Below are 25413 nucleotides of genomic sequence, written 5' to 3'. Positions count from 1 at the left end.
TATAGAACGTCCACTTTCGGTTGTTAAACTTATAATTAATAAGTATGAGAATAAAAATCTTTAGCCTTAGTTTAAACAAGGTGTTTGCTGCTGCAAGTTATTATTTTGAATGCTGAACCTGACGATGATGCCAGACGATGTTAATTGACCTACAAACTGATTGGCTAAATAATGAAGCGGGAAATATGAATACTAGCTCTTGATTGGTTGATATGAAATGCCAGACATATCAACGGTACCTATGCTGCATCCTGATTGGTCAATATGAACAAGTTATGATGTAGAGGCGCAGGAGATATAAACAATGTACATAGTTACCAGATACGATTGCAATGCAATCACTGCCCTGCGATTTCAACCATGATTAATAACATATTTAAATAAAATATCCACATTATTAATTTGTACGAAAGAAATCAATGAATTTCTTGTGTAGGCTTGTGTAGGTATACATATTTCGTTTCCGGTATTGTAGTCCTGTTATGTTATGTTGTCATTTTAATGTTATATTTTACATCATGTACATGGCCATAAAAAGGGAGGTTTAGCATGCCTCAAAACCAGGTTCAACCCACCATTTTTTTTTTTAAATGTACTGTACCAAGTCAGGAATATGGTCATTGTCATATGTTATATTATAGTTCGTTTCTGAGTGTGTTACATTTAAACGTTGTGTTTCTTTTGTGTCGTTTGTTTCCACTTATAATTGAGTGTGAATTCACATTATTATAAGAGGTGTCACGGTACTTTTCTATCCCAAATTCATTTAATTAGTTTTGATGTTATATTTGTTATTCGCATCGGATTTTGTCTAATGCTTAGTTCGTTTCTGTGTGTGTTACATTTTAATGATGTGTCGTCATTTCCTTGTATTTAATGCGTTTCCCTCGGTTTTGGTGTATGACCTGGTTTTGTTTTTTGTTATCTACCAATTTAGAAGTTTTGAACATCGGTATACTACTGTTGTCTTTATTTACAAAATGCTACCTACTTGAATTAACAATATTCGGAACGTTTTTATATGTCAATAGTTATCAAAGGTACCAGGATTATAATTTAGTATGCCAGACGCGCGTTTCTTTTAAATAAACAGTCACAATTAATAAAATAGTCAAAATATGGGTACATCAGTCATCATCGTATAACTATAGGGGATCAGAAATTCATCTGGATTTCCAGCATCTTATTTTCATTGATAGTTATCAAAGGTACCAGGATTATAATTTAAGTCCACATCATGAGCTGACTTGCCATTATGACAAAAGTGTGTCAGAATTCATATCTGATATTCTTCCTCAATCATAATAATCTTTCATCATTACTGAAGTGAAAAAAGAAATAACACGACGGTTGCCCTATACGGTACAGAAAATGCTTACCCTTTCGGAGTACCTGATTTCACTCCCGGTTTTTAGTGGAGTTCGTGTTGTTTCTTATTTATTATTTGTAACTGTTGATGTAAATGTCTTGGTTTTATGAGTCTTTGTTTACTCCTTGGTTTTGATTGTTATTGTCGTATTTCAATTTAATGAAGCATCCTTAAAAAAAATCGATTTGGATGGCAATTATTAGTTTCATTAAAGTGCACTTGTTCACACCTTTGTAGTGAAATTCTAAAAAAGAAAATGATCGGATTGTAATTTTGATTCATCGCTTTTTGTAAAACTTTTTAGCAATTGTTATTGTGAAATGACATGGCCTTCAGAATCTGCACAATTAAAGGAAAGCAGGAGTTAGCATTGTAGCGTTTTGCTAATTTTAGAAAAAAATACTTCCCTCGTCCCATTTAAGAGAAATGAAATTAACGAAATTTTAAACTTATTACACTGATTTGATTTATAACATACTTTGTGAAACTTATTGTCCGTTGATGAATTAGGAAATCATTTAGAAAAACTTAGGTGCCTACCCCCTCAGGCAATATTGACCTTGAACTAGTTTGGTTATTCTCTCGACTCTTTTTAGTCATAAAGCTATCCACTTTATTAGTCATACGGCATTTTCTTTCAACGTTTGCTGAGTGAGCTTCCCTGATGATGGTAAAATTCAGATGAGTGTTTATTTAAATGTTCTGTACCAATTCGGGAATATGAAAGTTGTTATCAGAAAGTCCTTTTCTATGTATGTCGACTTTTTATTTTTGTAGGAGATTATTGTTTTGGTTATTACGATGTTTTCCTCGAATAGTTGATGTTACCCGCGCTTTTGGTTTGGGACCCGAATTTGTTTTCGCTATTGAATAGAGGTATACTACCGTTACCTTTAATCCTTTCAATCTTAAAGTTATCCACGTGTTAGGTATGGCAACTTTTGAAGTGTTATCGTTCCTGGTGAAGGCAAATCTAGAAAAATGCGTTTCTGAAGATTTTACTGGTAGTTTATTTGGTATACGTTTTTAATTTTACTGGACGACAAGAGTGAAACCCTCACCAAGAAATATAAAAGTAATGTGTTTCCAAACATTTTGTATTTTTCATACAGAAAACAACAAATTAAAGTAAGCAGTGAGCTGTCTTCCAGCAGTTCTGTCTATGAGTCTCAAATCTACATTACACAGTCATTTGCATCAAATGCTGAGAGGGAGTAGCAGGGGTCCTAATCCCGAAATCCAGGGCTTAAAAACACGAAATCCCGAAGTCCCGAAGTCCCGAAAGTTGAAAAAAAATCCCGGATCCCGAAAAGGTCAATCCCGAAATCCCGAGCTTAAAAACACCCGATCCCGGAGTCCCGATAAAGGTCCTATCCCCCTCAATGCTCATCGAGTGGTTCAGTGAAAATAAAATGCTAGAAATCCTGATGACTTTCTGGTCCTCGATGTATGGAAAACCCTTTGGAAAACATTTGTCATTTCAATTTCACCAAAACATTGTATCATGGGAAGTGAAGAAATTGGTGATTGGGAAAGAATTTTAGTACAGAGGAAAACTTCTTTAGCTAGAAAATAAATACAAGAAAGAGAGTAAAAGATTAAAAATAATCATTTGAAACTCTTTAAAGCAAATAGGATAAAAGACCTAAAAAATCCGGAAAATTTTGATTTCTTGTGTTTTACTACAAGATGTTTTACTACAAGATGCATTAAAATCCTAGAAAGATCACAGATTGTAAGAAATCTTTTCTGTTTTGTTGATATTCCATGTCAAGCTGGGCATTTTTAGACTGAAAACATTTACAAGTTTTGTTCATTTAAGGAGTTAAAGGAGTGGTTGTGACTGTTAATGTATTGTTTGCAAATAATTTGATACATGACCACCCATTTTCGTGTTTTCAAACTAGCTTGCTTTTGCAATATGAATTTCGTGGTTTCATTATGCTACCAGGTCACCTCACAGTCGTTTCACAGTATTGTTTTAAAATTAATTATTTATTTAAAATCCGTACATGTTTTTCTATTTGGTGGAAAGTTCATCAGAGCTGCAGTTTTTTTAATACTAGTATACCAAATCCGAATCAAGTTTGACTTATTAAGTTTCTGTTTTTAGATGTCAGAACTTTTTCCGTACTGTATTTATTGTGTTTTCTTATCAGACACTGAGGACAATAGTTCTTCAGGTGAAAAATATCTACACGTTTCTTAAATGAGGGCAAAATATATCAAATGAACATTCAAACTCATAAGTCAAAAATAAACTGAAATGCCATGGCTAATAAGACACACAACAGTACACAAAACACAACATAGATAACTAAAGATTGAGCAACACGAACCCCACAAAAAACTAGGGGGAGGAGGAGGGGGCAGGGTATCTCAGGTGCACCACTCAAAATTCTAAATGATGCTCTAATATGACTCCTTTCTTGATATACATATTAACAGCATTAATACTCAGGATGAAATATGAATATTAACCCTGCTTTGTACTAGACTGTGTACCTATAGGCCAAATCTAATGTTTAATGTGCCAGTACAAAAGGTAACACAGTTCACTGAAAGATGCATCACCCTATCCTTACACTTTATTCTGACTGGGAATGACCAGTCTTTGCTATTAAACCTTAAAGCTGCATGCTGGATAGAGAAGCAGGAAATATCAATTTTTAACGTTTTTGGTTTGACCTGGCCACTAAAACTAGACCACCTACTTAATATTATTCACAATACGGGACAAAAATAAAACTTTACAAACATTTATGCCATTGCAATCACGAAATTTAAACATTAATGTAGACATAACCCATTCTACAGTAAACAGATTAATTAAAGAATCCTGTTCATTATTAGAAGTATCAATAAAAAGCCTGTTTTACTTAATATTTGTATTTTATTTTTCCATTATTTCTTTGTCTGTACAATAATATTATTTCTATATACAACTGTACAAAGAGAGACGTCTAACAAATCATATACATTATTTAACCTTGCATCATCAGAGAAAACCTTTAGTCATATATTTGAGTAGACCTTTCAATATATTTTTGAGAAGACATTAGTCATATATTTGAGTAGACCTTAGTCATATTCTACTCTAAACACTTAACAGCAGCAAAAATTTACACTAGAACATTTCTTCAACCAATCAAATGACTGGAGAATCAATTAAAGTAAGAATGTTTGAAAAAGTCAAAATACTGACTGGGAAAAAGCTTAAAAAACATTATCTTATGAAATAGTTGTAAGAACATGTTAAAACCAATGTTATATTGGGAAATATAATTTTGATTGACATTGTTTTGTTAAATGATGTTAAGTACTTGTTTTTAAAGTATAAAAACCTTTCATTAACTCTACATTCTAGCTAAAGGTATAGAGCTATTCCAGTTTACATAATATAAAGAACTAGATTATATTGTTTGTTCAAGGCTAATGAATGGTAAGGATTAATTATCAAAGCTTTCATACTATGCACAATTTTAAATATGGATAAGAAAATCAACATAATTTCAGTATTTTTTGTAATTCATAATTAACATTTAATGAATTACAACAAGTCAAACAGAATCAGAAATGGAACTACCTGTCCAATGTAATACCTGTGTATTATAAACAGGTGCTCCCTGTAGCGTTAATGTAATGATTAAATAATGATGTATAAAGTTTGGTCACATATTGCACAATTAATGGATGATAAAACTCACTCTAAAAAAAAATTAAGAGGTTGTCCCTCCCATGTCAATAAACTATCACGAAAATAATTTGTATTCTCAACAGCTTGATTCCGATATAAAGCTTTGTTTTGTTTCAATATATATAAAATATATATCCTTTTCCAAATAGTTGTAACATTTTTAAGTTATAAAAATAATTTAATTAAAACTAAAATAAAAATTCAGAATATACTGTGCTATGTATTTCTAATAACATAAATTTTGTAAACAAACCAGGTTTTAAGAAATTAATTTTAAATATATAGCTGATTCCAAGTTTTTCCCGGGGTACTAATTTTTATGGATTTGGTAGTTTGAATTTAATACTGCATGTTTAAATGAGTTAAACAGAGTACAAATTCAATATACACTTTTAACATGTTTTAAGTAGAATCAGTTAAATCTACAAAAAAACTACTGTCCACCAAAAAGACTGTTTTTTTTAAATCCATGAACAATGTTAATTATGAAAATAAATATTTGAAAGTAATGTGACCTTTAAAAATTTAATCCTGATTTCTAATTTTCCATTTCTTAAACCTCAAAAAAAGAAATAGCTGACATTAGGGCAAATCATCATCCATGATATAAATAAATAAAAGTTAGAAATTAACGAAAAATTGTAGCAAAATATTATAACTTGATATATCATTAATCAAAACACAACCATAACTAGGTTAGATCTTTGAATATATAAAAAAAAAACATTAGACTAAAAAAAATGTTTCCTATTGCAAGATTTTAATTTTGGTAAATTTTCAAATAGAATGCTTTGTACATAAATAACCTTCATAATCGTTTGCCAACCTTCAGACAAGTTCTTTATTCTACTGCAATAGAAAACTTTCAACTAAGTTTGGGCCTTAAATGAAAGACATTAAAATAATAATCACATGACAAACAGTACAACTAGTCTTAAACAAACTACCATCATTATCTTTAGCAGTGGTTTAATAAAATCACACAAACAAAACTAAAGATACAGAAATTCAAAAGGGATATATGCTTCAAAAAGTTTGATTTTATAATAATAGACTTATATACTTAAATTAAGTTGTTGAAATGATTTTATTTTCATGTATGATATAAAACGTCTTTTAAACTACCTATGATATCATTATGAGAAATAATCAGATGAAAAGATCATAATTTTTTAAAGCAAAATCGAAACTGGGTATCACTATGGTAAGGTTAAACTTTTAAATAAGTAAACTTACACTTATAAAAAAATTATTCTCAGGTTGAAATAACAAAAGAAATCAGACCAAATTTTCCAGTCTCCCAAAAACTTCATTTGATGCACTTTATTCATTAAAATAAAGGTATATATTCATGGCCATATCCAGAAGGGTCAAGGGCCAACCCTTGTTTTGAGAAAAATTAAGTTGTTTCTGTAAGGAATCACTGAAACATGACTGGAGCTCCCCCTTAAGTCAGTCAGTGGACCCCCTTATAAAAAGTTCTGGATCCATCACTGTTATAGAGTAATCAATCTTTTTAAAGTGAAATTAATTCATAATTGATGTTGAAACAAAAGAGAAAATAGGGTTTGCATGACATATTAATCACATAAATTGCTAACAGTGAGTAACTTCTAAGAAATTTTAAAACAGTATAACAATAAAGTCTCAAGTCTGAAATTCCTATTGTACATATGATACAAATATACATATGGATAAATAATTGTCAAAATTGTTAACACATAAATAAACATATGATAAACATAATGACCATGCTACAGAAATTCAAACTTTGTAAAACAGTAACAAAAACTGTCCCTCATGAGGACATGCGTATGATTGATCCGTGTATTTATAAAATCTATCACATGATCAACTATTGCATCAGTAGAAACACATAAGCTCCTTCTAAAACTCATCATTTTGGAAAAAAGGGAAATAATCATCATTTTGGAAAAAAGGGAGACAATTCATTTAATTTTGTCTGTTTGTTTGTCAACACTGTCAAGCAAGTTTAAATGATTTTATGATCTCATGTTTTATTTCTTGTTTTTACGATGAACTCATTTATAGAGACCATTTTCAAATACATTTTCCATTCAATATCTACAAATGTTAATTGTTAAGCACTCTTCAAAAACCAAATGAATATATATTATAATAATAAATGGATTGGTAGCACTATGTTATACTTATAAACATTTTGTATGGTGTAATTGTTTTGTTCACCATTCTTAATGGCAAGCTTTTCTTTATATTTTTTATATCATCTTACTGAAGATCTCTTTGACAATTTTCTTTCCAAGTCAATTAAACGTCATTTGTGTTATTCAAACACATAACATGTTCAATTTAAGGAAACCAGACTTACAGTTAGAGTTTTGGCTTAAATGAAGCATTTTCAGCAAGAACAGAAAAATGGAAAAAATGTTATACCAAGGCTTTAAGTGGCATTGACAAACAACAGAAAATTTGTGTCATATGACAAGCACCAAAACACATTACCAGCATGTGACCCTATCATGTGACATAAGACTATGAAGAAGGTTCTATTGTCTGGCTATCACTAATATTTGCATCAGTACTTTTTTCTATGTTTTCATTATTGTCAGCTTCTGACTTTTCTGTATCAGATATTTTGCTACTCTCACCATTGAGTCTACTTTCACTTTCACTTTCAGTGACAGTATTATTTTCCTGAGATTTATCATTTTGTTCTTGGATTTGTTGTTTACTTTCTTCCGTTTCATTTGAAATGTTTTCAGATTTTGAATCCTGTGTTTCACCATGCATTTCAGAATCATCTGATTTAGGTATTTCTGATTTCTCAATTTTTTCAAAATCATTGTCACTACTTTCTTCAGTTGTTTGTTCAGATTTGTTTTCTTCTTTTCTTTCTGTTTCTATATCTGGCTGATTTGATATTGTTTCACTGTCAGAATTTGTATCATCGACATCAGTCGATACATCGTCATTCAGCGACTTATGATCACTGTCGTGGAATTCTTTAGGAATATCACAGCTTTCATTTGTAGTATTGTCCTTGTTTTTAACCTCTTCTGTTAAAGAATCTGATTCTTGTTTATTGTCGTTAGATAATGAGTCTAAATCTTGAACTTCCTCAACTAATTCTGACTCTGTTTGAACATTAGATATATGCAGCACTTCAGCATCGAGAAGTAAATCATTTTCTGGAATTTGGGGAGCATCTAAATCCTCTATTGTCTCTTCATCTGAGGGTTCAATTTCTTGAAGGTCACTTGTGTCTATGCACTGAGGGATTTCAGTTGCTATGGCAACTTCCGGTTCAATAAGTTCTGTGGATTCTTCCATCATTGGGATATCTTCAGTACTATCCGATTCAGCTGAAATAAAATATTGTCAGTATTATTCTTAGAAATAATGGGTAAGTATAAAGATGTTCTTTATTGATACATGTCATTTTTGTGACTGACCCTTTATAGCTTGCTTTTTGGTATGAGCCAAGGCTCTGTGTTGAGGAACGTACTTTGACTTATGATGGTTTACTTTTACAAATTGTGCCTTGGATGATCAAGGTGCTAATTCATGACCTTTGACACTTCAAGATATACAGACTCAAAACAATTCATAACTGCAACTTACCTATAATTCATATACATCTGTAGTTTTTTTTTTTTATAAAGATATTAATGCACCTTTCCTGTTTATAAACTTTAAAAAAAAATATGCTATTTTACTTTGATGTTTATGTTTGCAAGTGTGTTCGCTTTGTGTTTATGAGTTAAGATGGCATTACAATTATGACATACAAGGTTTTGAACTGATGAGGGAGGTTTCAATATATCACTGTTGATGTGGTGTTAAAAAAAATACTGTGAATTCATTAATTTACGTTGTTACCATTGTGGATTGGTAGAAAATTGTATTTTCAGGCAATTGTTTACTTCTGCAAACAATACTATGTAAATTTTATAGTGTGTTGAACGTCTTCAATCATTGTTTGCCTAAACAAATGAAATCAATAATATTTGCACCCCACAAATTAATATGAATCAACAGTACTAAATTAATAAATTTTCCATGAACTAGTTTATAACATTTCTATGCAGCATTCGTTTTTTCAAACTTATGGCTAGGAGCATATCTTATACAGAAATGTTTGTACCCAGTCAAGAATATGACAATTGTTTTCCATTTGTTCTAATATAATTTCTATATAGCTAAATTACTTTTAAGATTTTCGTATTATAGCGTTTTCAGATATTGAATTTCATATTCCAATTTTGAATTCCAATAAAGATTAGTCCAGTATGAAACTAACAATTCAAGATTTCCGAACTCAAATAAGCCTTCTAAATTTTTGTACATATTGTTCCTTATTTTGATTGTGCAAGATAGCTTAGAATACTATATAACAAAAAGGAAATTAACAGACATATTTAGATGGCAAAGTTTCATAAACCAATCTCTCAATCTTACCTTCATCTCTTTGCTGTGGTGTGCCATCATCTGAAGATAACGTTGATGTCTCTGACACCAAACTTTGAGGTCTTTCCCGCTTGACACTTTCTAGTGGTGCCACTATATCTGGTGGAGATGTTGACGATACTTTTCTTTGGATCTCCCTCAGCATGTTCAGTTCATCTTGAGCAGCTTTAAGTTCCATTCTTAACCTCTCTCTTTCCTCATCACGATTTCCAACTACTGCCTGAAAATTTGGTAGAAAACAAATGCAATCAAATAAAGTTTTAAAAGAAAAGATTGAAAGGACCACTTAACAAAATTTAAATTAATCTTCTGTATTTTCTTTAGAACCAACAGGAATTCTTTTCAACAGTTGATCAAAATTGTTAACTTAAAAGTTTTTTCTAGAATACACTGGGATAAATCTACATGTTTATACTATGCTAAACTAGAAGCTCTAAGAAGGCTGGATAGTTCAACTGGCTTTTTTGCATAAAATTGATACAATGCAACAGTATCTGGTATTTCTGTGTTTGGTGGCCATGTAGATGCTTTATGAAGATTTTGTAAAAGTTATTGAATATTTAATGGAATAAGATAAACAAAAAAAAGTTCACATGTCACATAGGGATAAGCTTATGAACATCCTACCAGATTTTAAGTTTCTTAATCATTGGCAGTATAAATATTCAAACACTGACTACGACTATAACAAACTTGGTCTTTTTTCTTCAAACTATTCAAATCATCCATTAAAGAGATAAAATATCATGACTAACTACAAGGACATTATTTTCTTTCAAACCTGACAACATGTACTGAATTGATTCAAATAATAGAGTTTTGTGATAACTTAAATCCAATTTTAGTTTCTACAAGTCCTTTTATATATATAGAATTGCATGCTGATTATTTAGAAAAACTTTAAATGAAAATAAATTGTAATATCTACACTATTCTATGTAAAATAAATCTTGACTGAATGCTGTTAAGCTTCCATCTTAAATGACCATCTACTTCTAAAAACTCAAGTTGAATAACTAACAAACAGGATTCGTATATTAATACTATACAAATCCTTTCTAACACTATAGAAATTATAAATATAATATTTCAGAAAAAAAGGGGGGAGTTAAAAAAAAAACATGGTTAGAGAAAATATGTGCAACTAAATGAATTATTTCAAAAGTATCCGTAGAAAGCAAAGATGGGAGAAAAGAAACTTTTTTTCAAATAATAAACTGTGTACTCCAGAAAATGAAAATAATTCAAAAACTTCACTCCTCAAAAATCAACCACCCAGGAAATAAAAGTCATGCAGATTTTCTTGTGTTCTAATAAATTATAAATATTGATAATTAAGATTTACCCTGCTGATGCCAAGTGTTAATTCATTGATTTAATCATTTATTCAATACTCCTTTTTATATTGACAAACCAACTAGTTGTTGCCTCTTTCTAATTGATCTACAGATACAGGGTTCATAGAAGTACTCATGACTGACACACACAGGTACAAACAAGAATGTGTTCATAGGACACGGATGCCCCACTCCCGCTATCATTTTTTATTGTAAGTGGGCCGTGAAATTGGGGTAAAAACTCTAATTTGGTATTAAAATTAGAAAGATCATATCATAGGGATTATGTGTACTAAGTTTCAAATTGATTGGACTTCAAATTCATCAAAAATAACCTTGACCAAAAACTTTATAACCTATAGCGGGACAGACGGAGGAACGGAGGAACGAACAAACAGACGGACCCACGGACCAGAAAACATAATCCCCTGCTACTATCGTAGGTGGGGCAAAAAAATGCATTTTTGTGAAATCACTCAAAAGGATGTCAAAGAGTAAGGTATTTTAGCCCACAAAAAAATATTCCCTTATAAAATTTTAAATAAGTATGAATTGTAATTTTACCTGAAGGTAAGATTTGAAATTTAAGATATAAAACATAATTTTTAACCTGCATGTCACATATCAAACTTTTTCATATTACAAAACTTTAATCTGAAGGTCTAGGTTGTTATAGTACAAAACTTTTCTATGAAGGTCAAGTGTAAGATTCAACCTTTTGTTGAATATTGATGTATCAACATGAAAAAAAAAATAGAAATTGCATAACTTGGTAAAAAGATGTGAAATTCTATTCAAGGTAAGGTCAAATGATGTTCTCCCTTGTATACCATATATTGTCCTATTATATGGTGAAAAGATGTAAAATTCTATCCAAGGTAAGGTCAAATGAAGTTCTCCCTTGTATACCATACATTGTCCTATTATATGTTACATCTACATGCCTTTAAAAAGATATATGGAAAGATGAACAGTTCCAGTCCCTTTAATACGCCATAACAAAAAATCAACAATTTGATCTCAAGGTCAAAGGTCATATATGACTAAAAGATGGCATGTGACACATTGTTTTGTAGTGATACTTTTGTACACTGACATATTGTTCAATAGACTAAGCAAAAGAAAATATTAAAAGAAGCTTTGACAATGAAACAGCAGTTTCAGAACAAGAATAGAAATTCATGGACAAAAGGAACACATAATTAATAAATATTCTATATTTAAAACCACTCAAAAGACGGCTATTGATAAGGTCTGGCCTTTTTATGGAAAGTAACGTAAACAATACCGCATAAATACAAGTGTTGCCTTGTATTAATCTATTTCCTTCCAATTGCCAATTGGTCAAGTACAAAAAGGTGTTTTTTTAAACCATGTCAAGCTTAGCGATAGCCTAAGTAAAAAAATTCAGGACTGCAAATTTTGATTGTATGAAGGGATGTCTCTCTTGAATATACTTCAGTTTTCCCGTCATGTAAAATTTACCAATTATTTCATAAGCATGCCAACATGAAATAAAAATAGGCAAGCCATTGTTGCAAATATTATTGTGTTAATATAAACTTATTCAAATATTGCATATAAAATATCATAATTAGTATCGCAAATTCTTGAATGCTGATCACTCACGCCCGATTCATTCTGTCCAGCTGCCCGTAGAGCATGATAAGCCCTTGTCTTCTCCTGAATAGTGAAAACATTAAATCTGACAAAAATTCCTCTTAACTTTACAAATTATCAGAGTTTGTTTGTAAACTATCAATATACATTTAACTAGACAAAGTTTATGCATGGAGCATCCCCTTTCAGACTCTTAGTAAGATTTATAATTTATTCCTTTCCTTTTTTTACCTCTCCTCTTTGAAAGTCATTTTTTTCATTGATCTTTTTTTATTTACCCAAGCCAAATATCTTGTAAAATCCAACATACTTCTATGAAAGGTCCATATACACATTATTGCTATTTGTCCGCCATTACTGGAAATCACACAGGTTCTCACAAAATTTTGACATCATAAAACAAAATGTCTGATGCCACAATGGAAAAGTGATTGTTGTGTGCATCAAAAGTTCCAAGGGGCCAGATCAGCCAGGATTAGCGATAAGGCGTATTCAACACTATCCACAGGCCCTAATCTCTCATATACATATTTTTGAAACCTTGTTTTAAAATGAGCAAGACATGTTGAATTCAGTTGCAGGTTTTTTTAATAGAAGAATCAGATTAACATTTTTATTTTATAAAAAATCTCATTCCCTGGGACATTTTTTCAAAAAATTAAAATTGACAAAGAAAATAGCCCATGGTATTTCTTAGTCATAGCTTTAGCATCAATGAAGCATGTCAGTTAAATAACAAGTAACATTTGTGTGAGGAGCTATTATTGCAATGTTAGGCTCAGACAATACATATAAATTTTAGCTATAAAATGTTGAGCTAATAAGATTTTTAGTGACAGTTGACATTAGACAATTGAAAAATTTCAGATTTCCAAAAACAGAAAAAATTTCTGAAAATTGTTTCAAAACTAAAATCCTGTTTCTATGTAAATGAATGGAGCATTTCTAAAGTTGATTTAAAATTTAAGTACCTTTTCATTAACATTCTTAAAAACAAAAATCTTTTTTTGTCCTCTGATTTTTTCCTTAACATGTTTCAATATTCATAAATATAAACTACCAGTACAACATAATTTAACACTTTGACATATCATATCAGACAATTTGTACATTGACATTGAAAGCTACTCAATTTTGCAACAGCTAAAAAGATTGTGATACCATTTCATTATAAACTTGTTAGGTACATAGAGATAAACATAAATGATAACATGGTCTATATCAATTATACTTGTATTCTTACTTATTAAAAATTCTAAGTAGCTAGATACAACCTTTAACATTTAACAAAAGAATACAAGGAACTTAGATTTAACATGTAATCAGTGTTTATTTCGACTTTTTTTTAGACATCCAAACTTTACCAATAATAAAGTAAGAAGTCAAACTATTATTATACCTAACAAGTTTTTTATCCAATGAAACGATAACATATGAGGATGCCATTTCTTACCAACAAATTTGTAAGTATCTGGTTCATTCTATTAGCCATTTCCTTCAGTTTGTCCATAGGTATAGGCATCTGTATGTTCTCTTGCATTAGACCAGCTGAAAATATCAATAGACCAATGATTAAACAATTATTTATCAATTACCCAGGATCCATCATATCAACACAAGTAAGAATTTATCAGAAAGAATTTTTGAGTTAGTGTTTTGTTAAGATCATGCTTATCAATACACACCATGCTTTGTTCAGTGCAATATCCATGCTGTTGACTTCTTTGTTACATTTACCTGATTCATTTAAAAACATTTCAAATGTAAATTTCTATAAAATATTCAAATTGGAAGTTGTAATTAATCTCTTATAAAAAAAAACTTTGCTGCACCATATGTCAATAATAAAAGTAAGTTAATAATCATAATAATATCAATATATGCAGTACTCAAATGAATTAACCTGTTTCTTCATAGGTTTTTATATAAATATTTTGGTGCCGTGACCAAGTTAACTTTTCTGACAATGTTAGTAGTGACAACATACATTCTCTATCACAAATTTCAATTATAAAACTGGAGCATTCCTCCATTGATTCCTGGATGGTGTTGTGTAATGATTCTGTTTCAGGAGACATAGAGATCTGTTGAAAAGAAAATATTTGAACTTATCCATTAAGACACAAAAATATCATGAATCTGATTTTTATCAATTTTCAGATTTTCTTTGCTTCATTGTAAAAATCAAAGTATAACATTTAAAGTTCCATCTTTTATGGAACAAACTACTCATATTTGACTTGTTCAAATTCTATAAAGGCCATTACCAATAACTTCAAAATATATTGATTAAATTTATTATTATATTGCCTTTCATCCAATGAAATTGTTTTATCTTGTAAATATAAGTAAAGATGGATTAACCAGGTGGTTTATGTAATATTAAGGGGCCAGACAAAGACTCTAAAACCTCACATGAGACAATCGCAGTAGATAAAAATAGAAAATTATAGAAGATTTTCACTATTACGTATTCAAAAAGGTAGTCTGATCTAAGAAAAATATAGCTGAAATCAATTCTTTACGAAAACATGAAACCAGGTTTAATCCACCATTTTCTACATGGGAAAATGCCTGTACCAAGTCAGGAATATGGAAGTTGTTATCCATTCGTTTGATGTGTTAAGCTTTTGATTTTGCCATTTGATTTGCGTCTTTCCGTTTTAAAATTTCCTCAGCACTCATTATTTTTGTGATTTTACTTTATTCTGACCAAAACTGACCTGTTCTAGACGATCCCTTTCATCAACATCATTAATAATTTGTGCCACCAGTCTTCGTTTTTCTTCCAAGTTTTCTTTGACTGCTTCATCCAATCTCCGTGCTCTTTCTAGACAGGTTAAAAACAAGCATGTAACATATCATGCAGGGGAAAGGAAATCAACATGCTCTTAATGAATCGTGTGTTTGCATTTCTTTCAACTACTTCACCCAATAAAAAATATGAAGCTACTTTGAAAATTCCAAATAAGCCAGTTACTGCAGCAATTGAAAAACATAATAACAATGTTTTATATATATTTATCTCATTACCTTTGCATTTGTTTCATTGAGATGATTTTTTTGATTTTTTTTCAGAGGGTTCCAAATTTCATTATATTTTTTTCCTGTAACTCAATTTTTTAATTAAAAACAAACTGGTAACAAAAAAAATAATATTAAAGAAATGTGACGGAATGGTATCTTACAAACCAACAATATTAACAGTACAGAAAGTAGTTGAACGAAAAACCAACACCTTCTATCTTTAGATAGATATATTTATATATCATGTTCTCACATTACGAATGGCTCTAGAAAAATACTTGGCCAAATATAATGCTTAAAATATAACATATCTAACTTTAAAAAGAAGTTTAATACTATATATACACAGGCAAATTTCACTCACATTAACTTTATGATCAATTAATTGATGGGTGCTTAAAATCCAGACATCAATTTTCTTGTGGATACAGTATTTCAAATAAATCAAAAATAACTTAAACTATTTATAAAGTTTTACATGAAATTCACATAATTTCACATGATTATTTATAGGAGTGAAAATCACCTGTGTTAAATTATCTGTGTACCAAAAGGCAAAATTACAGGAACAACGAAGTTGTGAGCTATCAATTCAGAACTGATTTTTTTTCTGGCAAATGTAACATCTCGCACAAGTTCAGATATAGGTTTGCATGTGTTAAAGACACTTCTCTACACGTCAGTTACTCTAAATTTCTACTTTATACATCTACATTTACTTTAACGTTATAACATACACGGATTATCAAATTCTCACAAATGGCTTGCTTCTAAAGCATGCTGATGTTTAAAATGTTAGTATTGGTTTCCTTTCTGAATATTCAGTACTATGACATCAAATAGAGCATTACTTTATGAATATTATGAATATTTCTTGACATTTGAAAACAAAAATGAAGTTTTTCATCTTTAACATGAATTTGAGATTGAGAATCATTAACTGCATGCAAGAACAACAAAAACATCTATAGGAGAGTTGTTTTCCATATGAAAAGAAGCTATGGTAAAATATTGGCTCTATTATTTGCAGGATAATCAAACTTCTATTTTTTTTATTTTTTTTCAAAGAGTGCAAAACTGTGTTTCTTAGTTACTTTTTATTGGACATCAGTAATTTCTAAGTAATATAGTTTTTTTTCAGTTTTAACTAAATTTAAAAGAAAAAATTATGAGAATCTAAAAGAGAAAATTTCATAGAAAGATAAATTTATTAATTTACTCCATCTGTCGCTTTCATAACATAATCTTTTTTTTTTACAATTTTTCAATCAAATATAGATATTTATAAAGTCTCAAATTTAAATCAGAATAAAAATAATATAACTGGTACCTAATGGTGTGAGAACTGGTTCCGCTACAGAAGTAACAGGACTGGAAATAATTAATTTATCAGGTTGTTCTAGTTCAGGTTCCTGAGTTTCATCTGCTTGAGCCACCATATCAGAAGAAAAGATCCTTGTGGGTTCCTTGTTCTCCTCAAGTCTGCAAATAAACAGATACAGTTTGAAGGTCCCTTTTGTAATAAACAGATACAGTTTGAAGGTCCCTTTTGTAATAAACAGATACAGTTTGAATGTCCCTTTTGTAATAAACAGATACAGTTTGAAGGTCCCTTTTGTAATAAACAGATACAGTTTGAAGGTCCCTTTTGTAATAAACAGATACAGTTTGAAGGTCCCTTTTGTAATAAACAGATACAGTTTGAAGGTCCCTTTTGTAATAAACAGATACAGTTTGAAGGTCCCTTTTGTAATAAACAGATACAGTTTGAAGGTCCCTTTTGTAATAAACAGATACAGTTTGAAGGTCCCTTTTGTAATAAACAGATACAGTTTGAAGGTCCCTTTTGTAATAAACAGATACAGTTTGAATGTCCCTTTTGTATCCTTTGCCTCTCTTTTACAATTTAACAATAATTGCACATAATACTGATAAAAATCTAAGGGCTTGTAAGCCAGAAGATAGTAAAAATTGCTTTAACTTATCAATGGAAGGTAAAATTAAACATTGCATTGTATAAAGGAACTCCAATTTTAAAGATTACTATAACAATGGCATCATTGATATTTTCAGAACAAGAGGCGGATTTAGGGGGGGGGGCTTATGAAAATATCTGGATCCGCCAGTGACAACAGATCTAAGATTCCGGCACCTTGCACAAGTTATGTAATTTTCTTGACAAGAAGGAAATTTTGTAACTTGAATATCTGATCATAAAATTCATAACTTTCTGGAAATGTTTGGATAGGATGTTTAGAATATTATGATCAATGATCATGCACTATATTTTCTGTATCTCAGAAGTAGTGATAAACCTAGGAAGATTTAGATAGCAAGTCAGTACCATTAAAGTTATATTGAGTTTACCACATGTTGGTCATTTATGCTACACATATGATGCCACATATCTTACCAACACCAGTGGCATCTTCTCATGCTTTTCCAGGGGTTTATCTTACCTGCCAGGACTTGTGGAAGGTCTGAGTTGATTAGCAGTTGATTTATTTCTCTTATGTGAATCTGCAGACTCTTTGATCAATTTTATCCACCTGCAAAGATAAATAGGAAAGGGTGTCACTATTTACATGATTTATGCACACAATCAATTCATCTGATTGAAATGTTTGTTTATGTAACTTGACCATGTTGAGTCACTAACGTTTATTGCAATCACCTTTTAACAACTCCATCACTTCTCTTCAGTAGTACTAATAACAGAAATGAAATCAAACACCTCTTTGCTGTATGGACTTATCAGGACAGAAAAACAGATTCTATGATTTTGTCCCCAAACTTTATTTCATGCTTCCATCTGTTTGTTTTTCTTTTGTTGTCAATTGTTGACATGTCATAAACAAGAATGTGTCCCCAGTACACAGATGCCCCACTCACACTATCATTTTTTATGTTCAGTGGACTGTGATATTGGGATCAGAACTCTACTTTGGCATTAAAATTAGAAAGATAATATCATAAGAAACATGTATACTAAGTTTCAGGTTGATTGGACTTCATCAAAAACTACCTCAACCAAAACTTTAACCTGAAGCAGGACAGAGGAACAAAAGAACGGACTGATGAACAGACGCACAGACCAGAAAACATAATGCCCCTCTACTAATGTAGGTGGGGCATAAAAAGTATGCAAGGGCCAACCATGTAATTAAGGTTGTCATGAAGAAACTTTGTGTTACTGAATTCTAATCAGGGAATTTATGTCATAAATTATTGAATGCTTGTTCGATGTCTAATGCCACACAGTATACCGGTAAAAAGGATAAATCAATGTGATTAATACAAAATGAACACCAGTTTTAGATGAAATAATTTAAGGGAATGAAATTTAATTGATCCAAGAAATATATGAAGGGCAAAATTAGAACATTAAGTTAAAGCACCAGCCTGTATTAACAATATATACTGGAGGGGTCTTCTCCATGCTTGGGCAGAGAAACTCTACTGATTTGATATCCCTTACACAATTCCTAAGGTTCTTGCAAGTACAATATTATAAACAGGTTACAAAAAATTGCTGAATACATGCGCGTATGGATCCCTGTTTCTTAATTAATCATGCTCCCAATTTCCTTTCTTACTTTCATTGGTTAATAAGCTATCTACAATAGATCATTGTATAACTTACTTTTTTTGCTCCTCCCCAGTATGAGCTGATAACTCATAAATCTGTGATTTAGCCACAACAAAAAAGGCTTTTTTATCTGAAACATATACAATATACATTTGAAAATTCAATCAGAGGATTTTTTGATAAACTATTAAATTTTTAGTGATGTTTTCAATGCAACAAAAATGATCAGGTACATGTGTATTGTGTAAACAATCTGTATTTATTTCTTTTGGAAGGAATATTCGCTGAAAACCTCTATGAATGGACATCTACTATGTGTTTTTAGCTATTCTGTTGATGCTTCGGGTTTAAGCTTCTCAATTTTTGTTATATATCATGTATATTTCTGGTTACAAAAGTTTAGTCTCAAGTATATCTAATGAACTTTGTTCTAAGAAAGGGTTGGTTTACACCTATGAACTTATGAACTTTGTTCCAAGAAAGGGTTGGTTTACACCTATGAACTTATGAACTTTGTTCCAAGAAAGGGTTGGTTTACACCTATGAACTTATGAACTTTGTTCTAAGAAAGGGTTGGTTTACACCTATAAATTTAGACATTCCCTATATCAAGATTTTTATTAAAACTATAACAGTACTGTTCATTACTACCCTACAGGACTATTTCTACTTCAGGTGTTGGTTCTCGATATATAACTTCAATATTCCAAGCAAGCACCTGCTCATGATTTACACCTGGTCTTTTACATTAAAAGCATAAAGTCAGCACTAATTTTAGTTGTGAAATATATTGAGCACAACTTATTACTCGTGTGCTAATTGTTGAGTGTTTAACATAGACACTGCACTTATTCCTGTTTCTGTACTAGTATGACATATATAAGTATAAGAACAGAAATTCTAGACATTTTCAAAATTACACAATAGAAACGTTCAAATTAAACTTTAATTTTCATTTGATTTACTGTTTTGTAGTTAAATATTGAACAATTCCATAGTTGACCAAACTTCATTCCAAACTACAGGCTATAGGAACCAAATCACTCTTCAAGCTAAAATGAGCTATAAAGTATATCGATATTAAGGAAGATATCAAGATAAGAAATCATTGACAAAAATTCTTCATATCACATAGATCCAACATGGCTGAATAAAAAAATGTGATGACATCAACAAAATATAGCTCAATTCGCTTTTTCAAAATCTAAAAGACAATGGGTAATCTCATTGTTTGTACACCAAAATGAAAATAACCATACGTCATTGGTTCAATTTCTATTGTTTAGAACTTTTTTAACTAATCACAACGTTTTGGTGTACACTTTAGAAAATATTACCCAGAATGCATTAGATTCTGAAGCGAATTGGCCCAGTTGAGGCAATATCTTAAGATTTCATTGTCTTTTCATTCATAAATGAAACTTTTAAATTTATACAGGTAAACAAACTTCTCTTTACATACCTGTTGCTTTACTGTTAGCTGCCAAAACAGAACTTAATTCTAACAATGGACTAAACATGTATTTACTATCGTCCTTCCCCGCCACAAGCTGAGTACTTTGAAATTTTAACACTAATTTTTCATCCTGTTTTTGTAATAACACTAATACATCCTCTAACAAAACAACATGAACATCAACAGTTTTTCTTTGGTTTATATTCCATGTCAAAAGTCCATCATACACTAATTTATGTTTCGTTAAATCTAATTCCTGAAATATAAAATAATGACAAGTTTAATTTTTTATATCAAATTGCTAAAATAAATTTCTGCTTTTAACCAGATAATAGATTTTAAATGATTACATTTTATTGCTAAAATCCACAAAAAGTTTCTTATTTGTAAGATATTAAAAATATATATTCTATGACCTGCATCAAGTTATTCATGATCAGGGACTTAAACAGAAAAGTGACAAGTTTGAATTGTTGTTGTCCATTACTTCATCATTCTCATAATATCTTTAAAATACTGTAAACCATTTGGAAATAATGTGAAAAATAAATCATGGCTTATATGTGAAACTATGAAAATCTTCAATATAATTATATCAGAAATTCAAAAATATAAATACTTCTGTCTTATGAACAATTTTTTTTAACAATTATTCTGTAATTCATGTACTTACCTTCATTTTTTTATAATCAAATTCCTCAGTTGAAAGACCATCTAACTTTTTCTCCACTTTGCGTTGTAAATGTTCTAATTTATAATGATTTTCATATTCTTTCACAGCTTGATTAACATATTCTAAGATATGTTTACTACATTGTAAGGCTCTCTCTAATTTAGTATGTTCTTCTGATTGGGCTGCAACAAATATTCAAATTTAAAATTAATAAATTGATAACACATCTATGTATTTGATGAGACCAAAAGGGTCACTAAATTGTCAATTCAATCTGTTTTTACAAATTATACAGCTCTGAGCAAATAAAGCAAACAAGTCTACCAAAGTTTTAATCTACAAGCATAAGGAAATTAGCTCTAATGATTTTTCAAGATTTTGCACATGAATCTCATGTATATTTTTATTTTTTTTATTTCAGATTGCACTTTTTTTTTTGCTTTGTGTGGAGCATCATCAGTTCTCAATTATCTGGTACCAATTGAATTTTCTGCTTATTATTTTCTTCAGACTCATACTTATATATGAGTATATACTTGATCCAGTTGATGTTTAATTGTTTGTCCTGGCAGAAACTCCTTTGAGACTTAAATATCTGGTCCTTTTTGAACAATATTCTATACTATTTAGTACAGTCCAGATGCAATAGGAGCAAATACATAAATATTTCTTTCCATCGAATTTTACTTTGAAAAGAAGAAACTCTACAAATGATGTTCGTCATATCTGTACAGTTTGGTTTAGAATTGATTCTTTGACCACTCTAATAAGTACCAGTAATTAATACAACAGTAGAATAACCTACCACTTGTATATTTCATAAGGCTTTCTATCAATAATGGATACTTAGTTAGACGCATCATTTGAGTAGGAATGAGATCTTTTAACTGGAGACGTCGCATTAAATTACTACTCTCAGCAGCCTATAATAAAAATGAAAGTACTTGTAAACACTGAGGGGTAAAGAGATTGCTTCAATTTATCAGTGGGAAGTAAAATTAAATATTGCATAGGTAGCAATTGATCTTACAACAATTCTAGACAAAGGAAGATAACTTCAAATTTAAAATGATGATTTTAACAATGACATCATTTATAATTTTAAAACATATATATAAGATTCCTGCAAAAGGTATGTAATTTTCTTGACAAGTGTAACATCATTGTGTGTCATGACTATCTGAGCATGAGCAGGCTGTTTTGTTTTCCCTGATATAAACTCAATGCAAAAATTTTCCCAAAAGCATAAAATTTCAAATTTCCTACAAAAATTGTCATCAGCAGTATTTTGAAGACCAGGAGGATACTGATTGATTTTTGGTTGCTTTAAGTTCAGTGGGAAATATAGCATGCATGTTTAGAAAGATATAGGCCAGAATAATAGTTTTAATAATCCTCAAATGAAAGAATATTAAAATCATCAAATTAAAACCTTGGCAATACATTCTCATATGCAAAAGTTAAATAAGTACCTATTAATGCATGTTTTACTGTACAATGAACAGATAATATAAAAGTTTGTTATACTCACAGCAAGAAAACTTGATAATCTAGAATCTTTCTTCTGCCGAGATCGTAATGATTCTAAAGCATGTGACTGGTTACGACAATATATGGCACAGCCATTACGGAATGCTTCACCTTCCTCTGCGTCAAACTGAAATGAAAAGGGATTATACTCTACAGTCGACTCTCATCATCTCGAAGTCAGTCGGACCAGAGAAATATTTCTAAATACCCATATTTCAACTCAATACACAAAGTATTACAGACCCAGGCACGCAACTCTTGCTTTGCCTGGAAAGGCTTAAAGAAATCCTAGAGGAACTGTGTTGGGTATCGTAATTCTGGTCTGATGTCGATGTATCTTTATGTAGTTGTTTTTTTATGATAATAATAAAATTGTGTTTTTCCTTTGTACACTTACTCATTTTCTTGTGGATTTCAGCCGACAGTATGATATTTTACATTGTTTCATAAATAAAGATATGATTTGTATTCAATAACTTCTTGATTTATATTCAATAATTTCTTAATTTGTTTTTTTAATTATTCCTATTAGAACTGTTTAATGTACATATATTGTAACTACACCTGATAGTGACAATTTACACAACCAAGTTTGAAATTAAAATTTGTAATTGAAATTTTACAGTGCTGATCTGACGTGGTACAACAACAAAAAACAGAAAAAGTTGAAATATAAAAGCAGCTTTAAAAGATATCTCATCAGCAATCGTGGCATTAAAACTTATCATGATGAAAAAAGTAAAATCACAAAAATACTGAACTTAGAGGAAAATCAATTCGGAAAGTCCATAATCACATGGCAAAATCAAATAACAACACCACTTGATCAAACCTTACCCTCTTCACTAAAATATCTGCTACATCTCCAACTACTGGATTTTCTTTTCTCTTTCTCTTCATTTCATCATTTAATGAAGCTTAAATAAAGAATAATGTAGAAGACTCAGAATATACTATGGATTTATTGAATTTTGGTGGTATTAATTTTTGTGGATTAACGAATAAAAATTGTATTTTCGAAGGTACTTGATATTTTAAGGATATGTTCCTTACGAACATATTATTTTGACTCTTTGTTGAACAGTTTTTACTCTTACTCCTAAATGCAATTTGCAAATATCATTTTCAAGTCTTTGTGTTTGTCCTGACGATGGATATACCCAACAATCTTCTCCACTTGAGTGAGCACATTACCAAAAGATAACAGAAGCAGCTGTGTACCAAAATGTGTCTCTTTAAATATCTTCCCAACCATTTTCTCTGCTTCTCTACTCAAGATGATTCTCTAAATTGGAAATACTTCTCGCTTTTTGACTTTTAAAAACTTCACAAAATTAAAACATTCCTCAAACCTTATACCAAATATATTCCACAAATGTAAGAAAGTAACTACTGAAAATTCAGAAATTATTGAGATGTTTTAATACTGTGAAAAATGCGACAGGTTATAATCACAATAATTCAAACTCCCATTTTGAAATTTTTCATATGAACTAAACAGGATTTTTCTCAATATGGCAAAAATTAAAATCATGTTTTTGTCTAAAATAACAAAATCGCAATAATAACTTCACGCAATATTTCTGAATTTACAGTATTCAGTATTATTGTAAATATGTTTCTTATTTTAAAATTGGATAACCAGATGCTCCGCAGGGCGTAGCTTTATACGACTGCAGAGGTTGAACCCTGAACGGTTGGGGCAAGTATGGACACAACATTCAAGCTGGATTCCGCTCTAAATTTGGATTGTGATTAAATAGTTGACACAGCATAGGTTTCTGACACAGAATGAATGTATTTAAATGAACTTAAAAATTTTGTTTTCTCTTAGAGCAATTCACTATGCTGTTGAATATTAATCCTCTCAAAAAAATGTTTGAAGAAATTTTCTTTTTATTTATGAAATTTCAAATGAGAAAAATTGAACCCAATTTTTTAATCACATCCCCCTTTCCCTTATTCCAAAACTAATTTCAATTAAAATATTCTAATGGAGTTTGCAACAATAACTACTCATTTAAATACATCATAAAATATTAAGATGTAAAAAAACTGCTTGTTATCACTGAATGGTAAAGATTATTTAAATTTATCAGTTGGTAGTAAAAAGTGAATATACATTGTATATGGTATATAACAAAGATTTAAGTTGATTCTGGACAAAGAAAGATAACTCCAATTAAAAAAAATTCTTGTAGATATTTCTTGCTTACTATACTGGACAAAGAAAGATAACTCTTAATTAAAAAAAAAATTGGTATTTCACAATATTGTGAAATTAGATATTTCTTGCCATTGCACAATACTGTGCAATTGAAAAGACTTGCTATTGCACAATACTTAATATAATAATTTTAGATCCTGATTTGGACCAACTTGAAAACTGGGCCCATAATCAAAAATCTAAGTACATGTTTATATTCAGCATATCAAAGAGGCCCAAGAATTTAATTTTTGTTAAAATCAAACTTAGGTTAATTTTGGACCCTTTGCACTTTAATTTAGACCAATTTTAAAACTGGACCAAAAATTAAGAATCTACATACACAGTTAGATTTGGCATATCAAAGAACCCCAATTATTCAATTTTTGATGAAATCAAACAATGTTTAATTTTGGACCTCGATTTGGGCCAACTTGAAAACTGGGCCAATAATCAAAAA

The 25413-nt window shown here is 30.4% G+C and overlaps 1 protein-coding gene across 1 annotated transcript in view; it reads right to left on the bottom strand.

Annotated features, from left to right (window-relative positions):
* Positions 1 to 4242: 4242 nt before the first annotated feature.
* LOC134721051 (uncharacterized) overlaps positions 4243 to 25413 on the bottom strand; it is a 111988-nt gene continuing 90817 nt past the window's right edge. Inside the window, exons 33-46 of the mRNA XM_063583753.1 lie at positions 23585 to 23664; positions 22749 to 22874; positions 22023 to 22140; positions 21218 to 21399; positions 20551 to 20800; positions 19143 to 19218; positions 17959 to 18048; positions 16830 to 16981; positions 15196 to 15302; positions 14460 to 14556; positions 13926 to 14020; positions 12482 to 12535; positions 9507 to 9735; positions 4243 to 8410 (exon numbers count right to left, since the gene is read on the bottom strand). Of these exons, the coding sequence (XP_063439823.1) occupies positions 7581 to 8410; positions 9507 to 9735; positions 12482 to 12535; positions 13926 to 14020; positions 14460 to 14556; positions 15196 to 15302; positions 16830 to 16981; positions 17959 to 18048; positions 19143 to 19218; positions 20551 to 20800; positions 21218 to 21399; positions 22023 to 22140; positions 22749 to 22874; positions 23585 to 23664 (2486 nt within the window). The 3' untranslated portion in view covers positions 4243 to 7580. The remainder of the gene's footprint in view (positions 8411 to 9506; positions 9736 to 12481; positions 12536 to 13925; positions 14021 to 14459; positions 14557 to 15195; positions 15303 to 16829; positions 16982 to 17958; positions 18049 to 19142; positions 19219 to 20550; positions 20801 to 21217; positions 21400 to 22022; positions 22141 to 22748; positions 22875 to 23584; positions 23665 to 25413) is intronic.

This window comes from Mytilus trossulus, chromosome 6, assembly GCF_036588685.1.
Source record: "Mytilus trossulus isolate FHL-02 chromosome 6, PNRI_Mtr1.1.1.hap1, whole genome shotgun sequence".
In the NCBI taxonomy this organism is placed as follows: Eukaryota; Metazoa; Mollusca; class Bivalvia; order Mytilida; family Mytilidae; genus Mytilus; species Mytilus trossulus.
The sequence above is the reverse complement of the archived record's forward strand: the minus strand, read 5'-3'. Positions and strand labels throughout refer to the sequence as shown.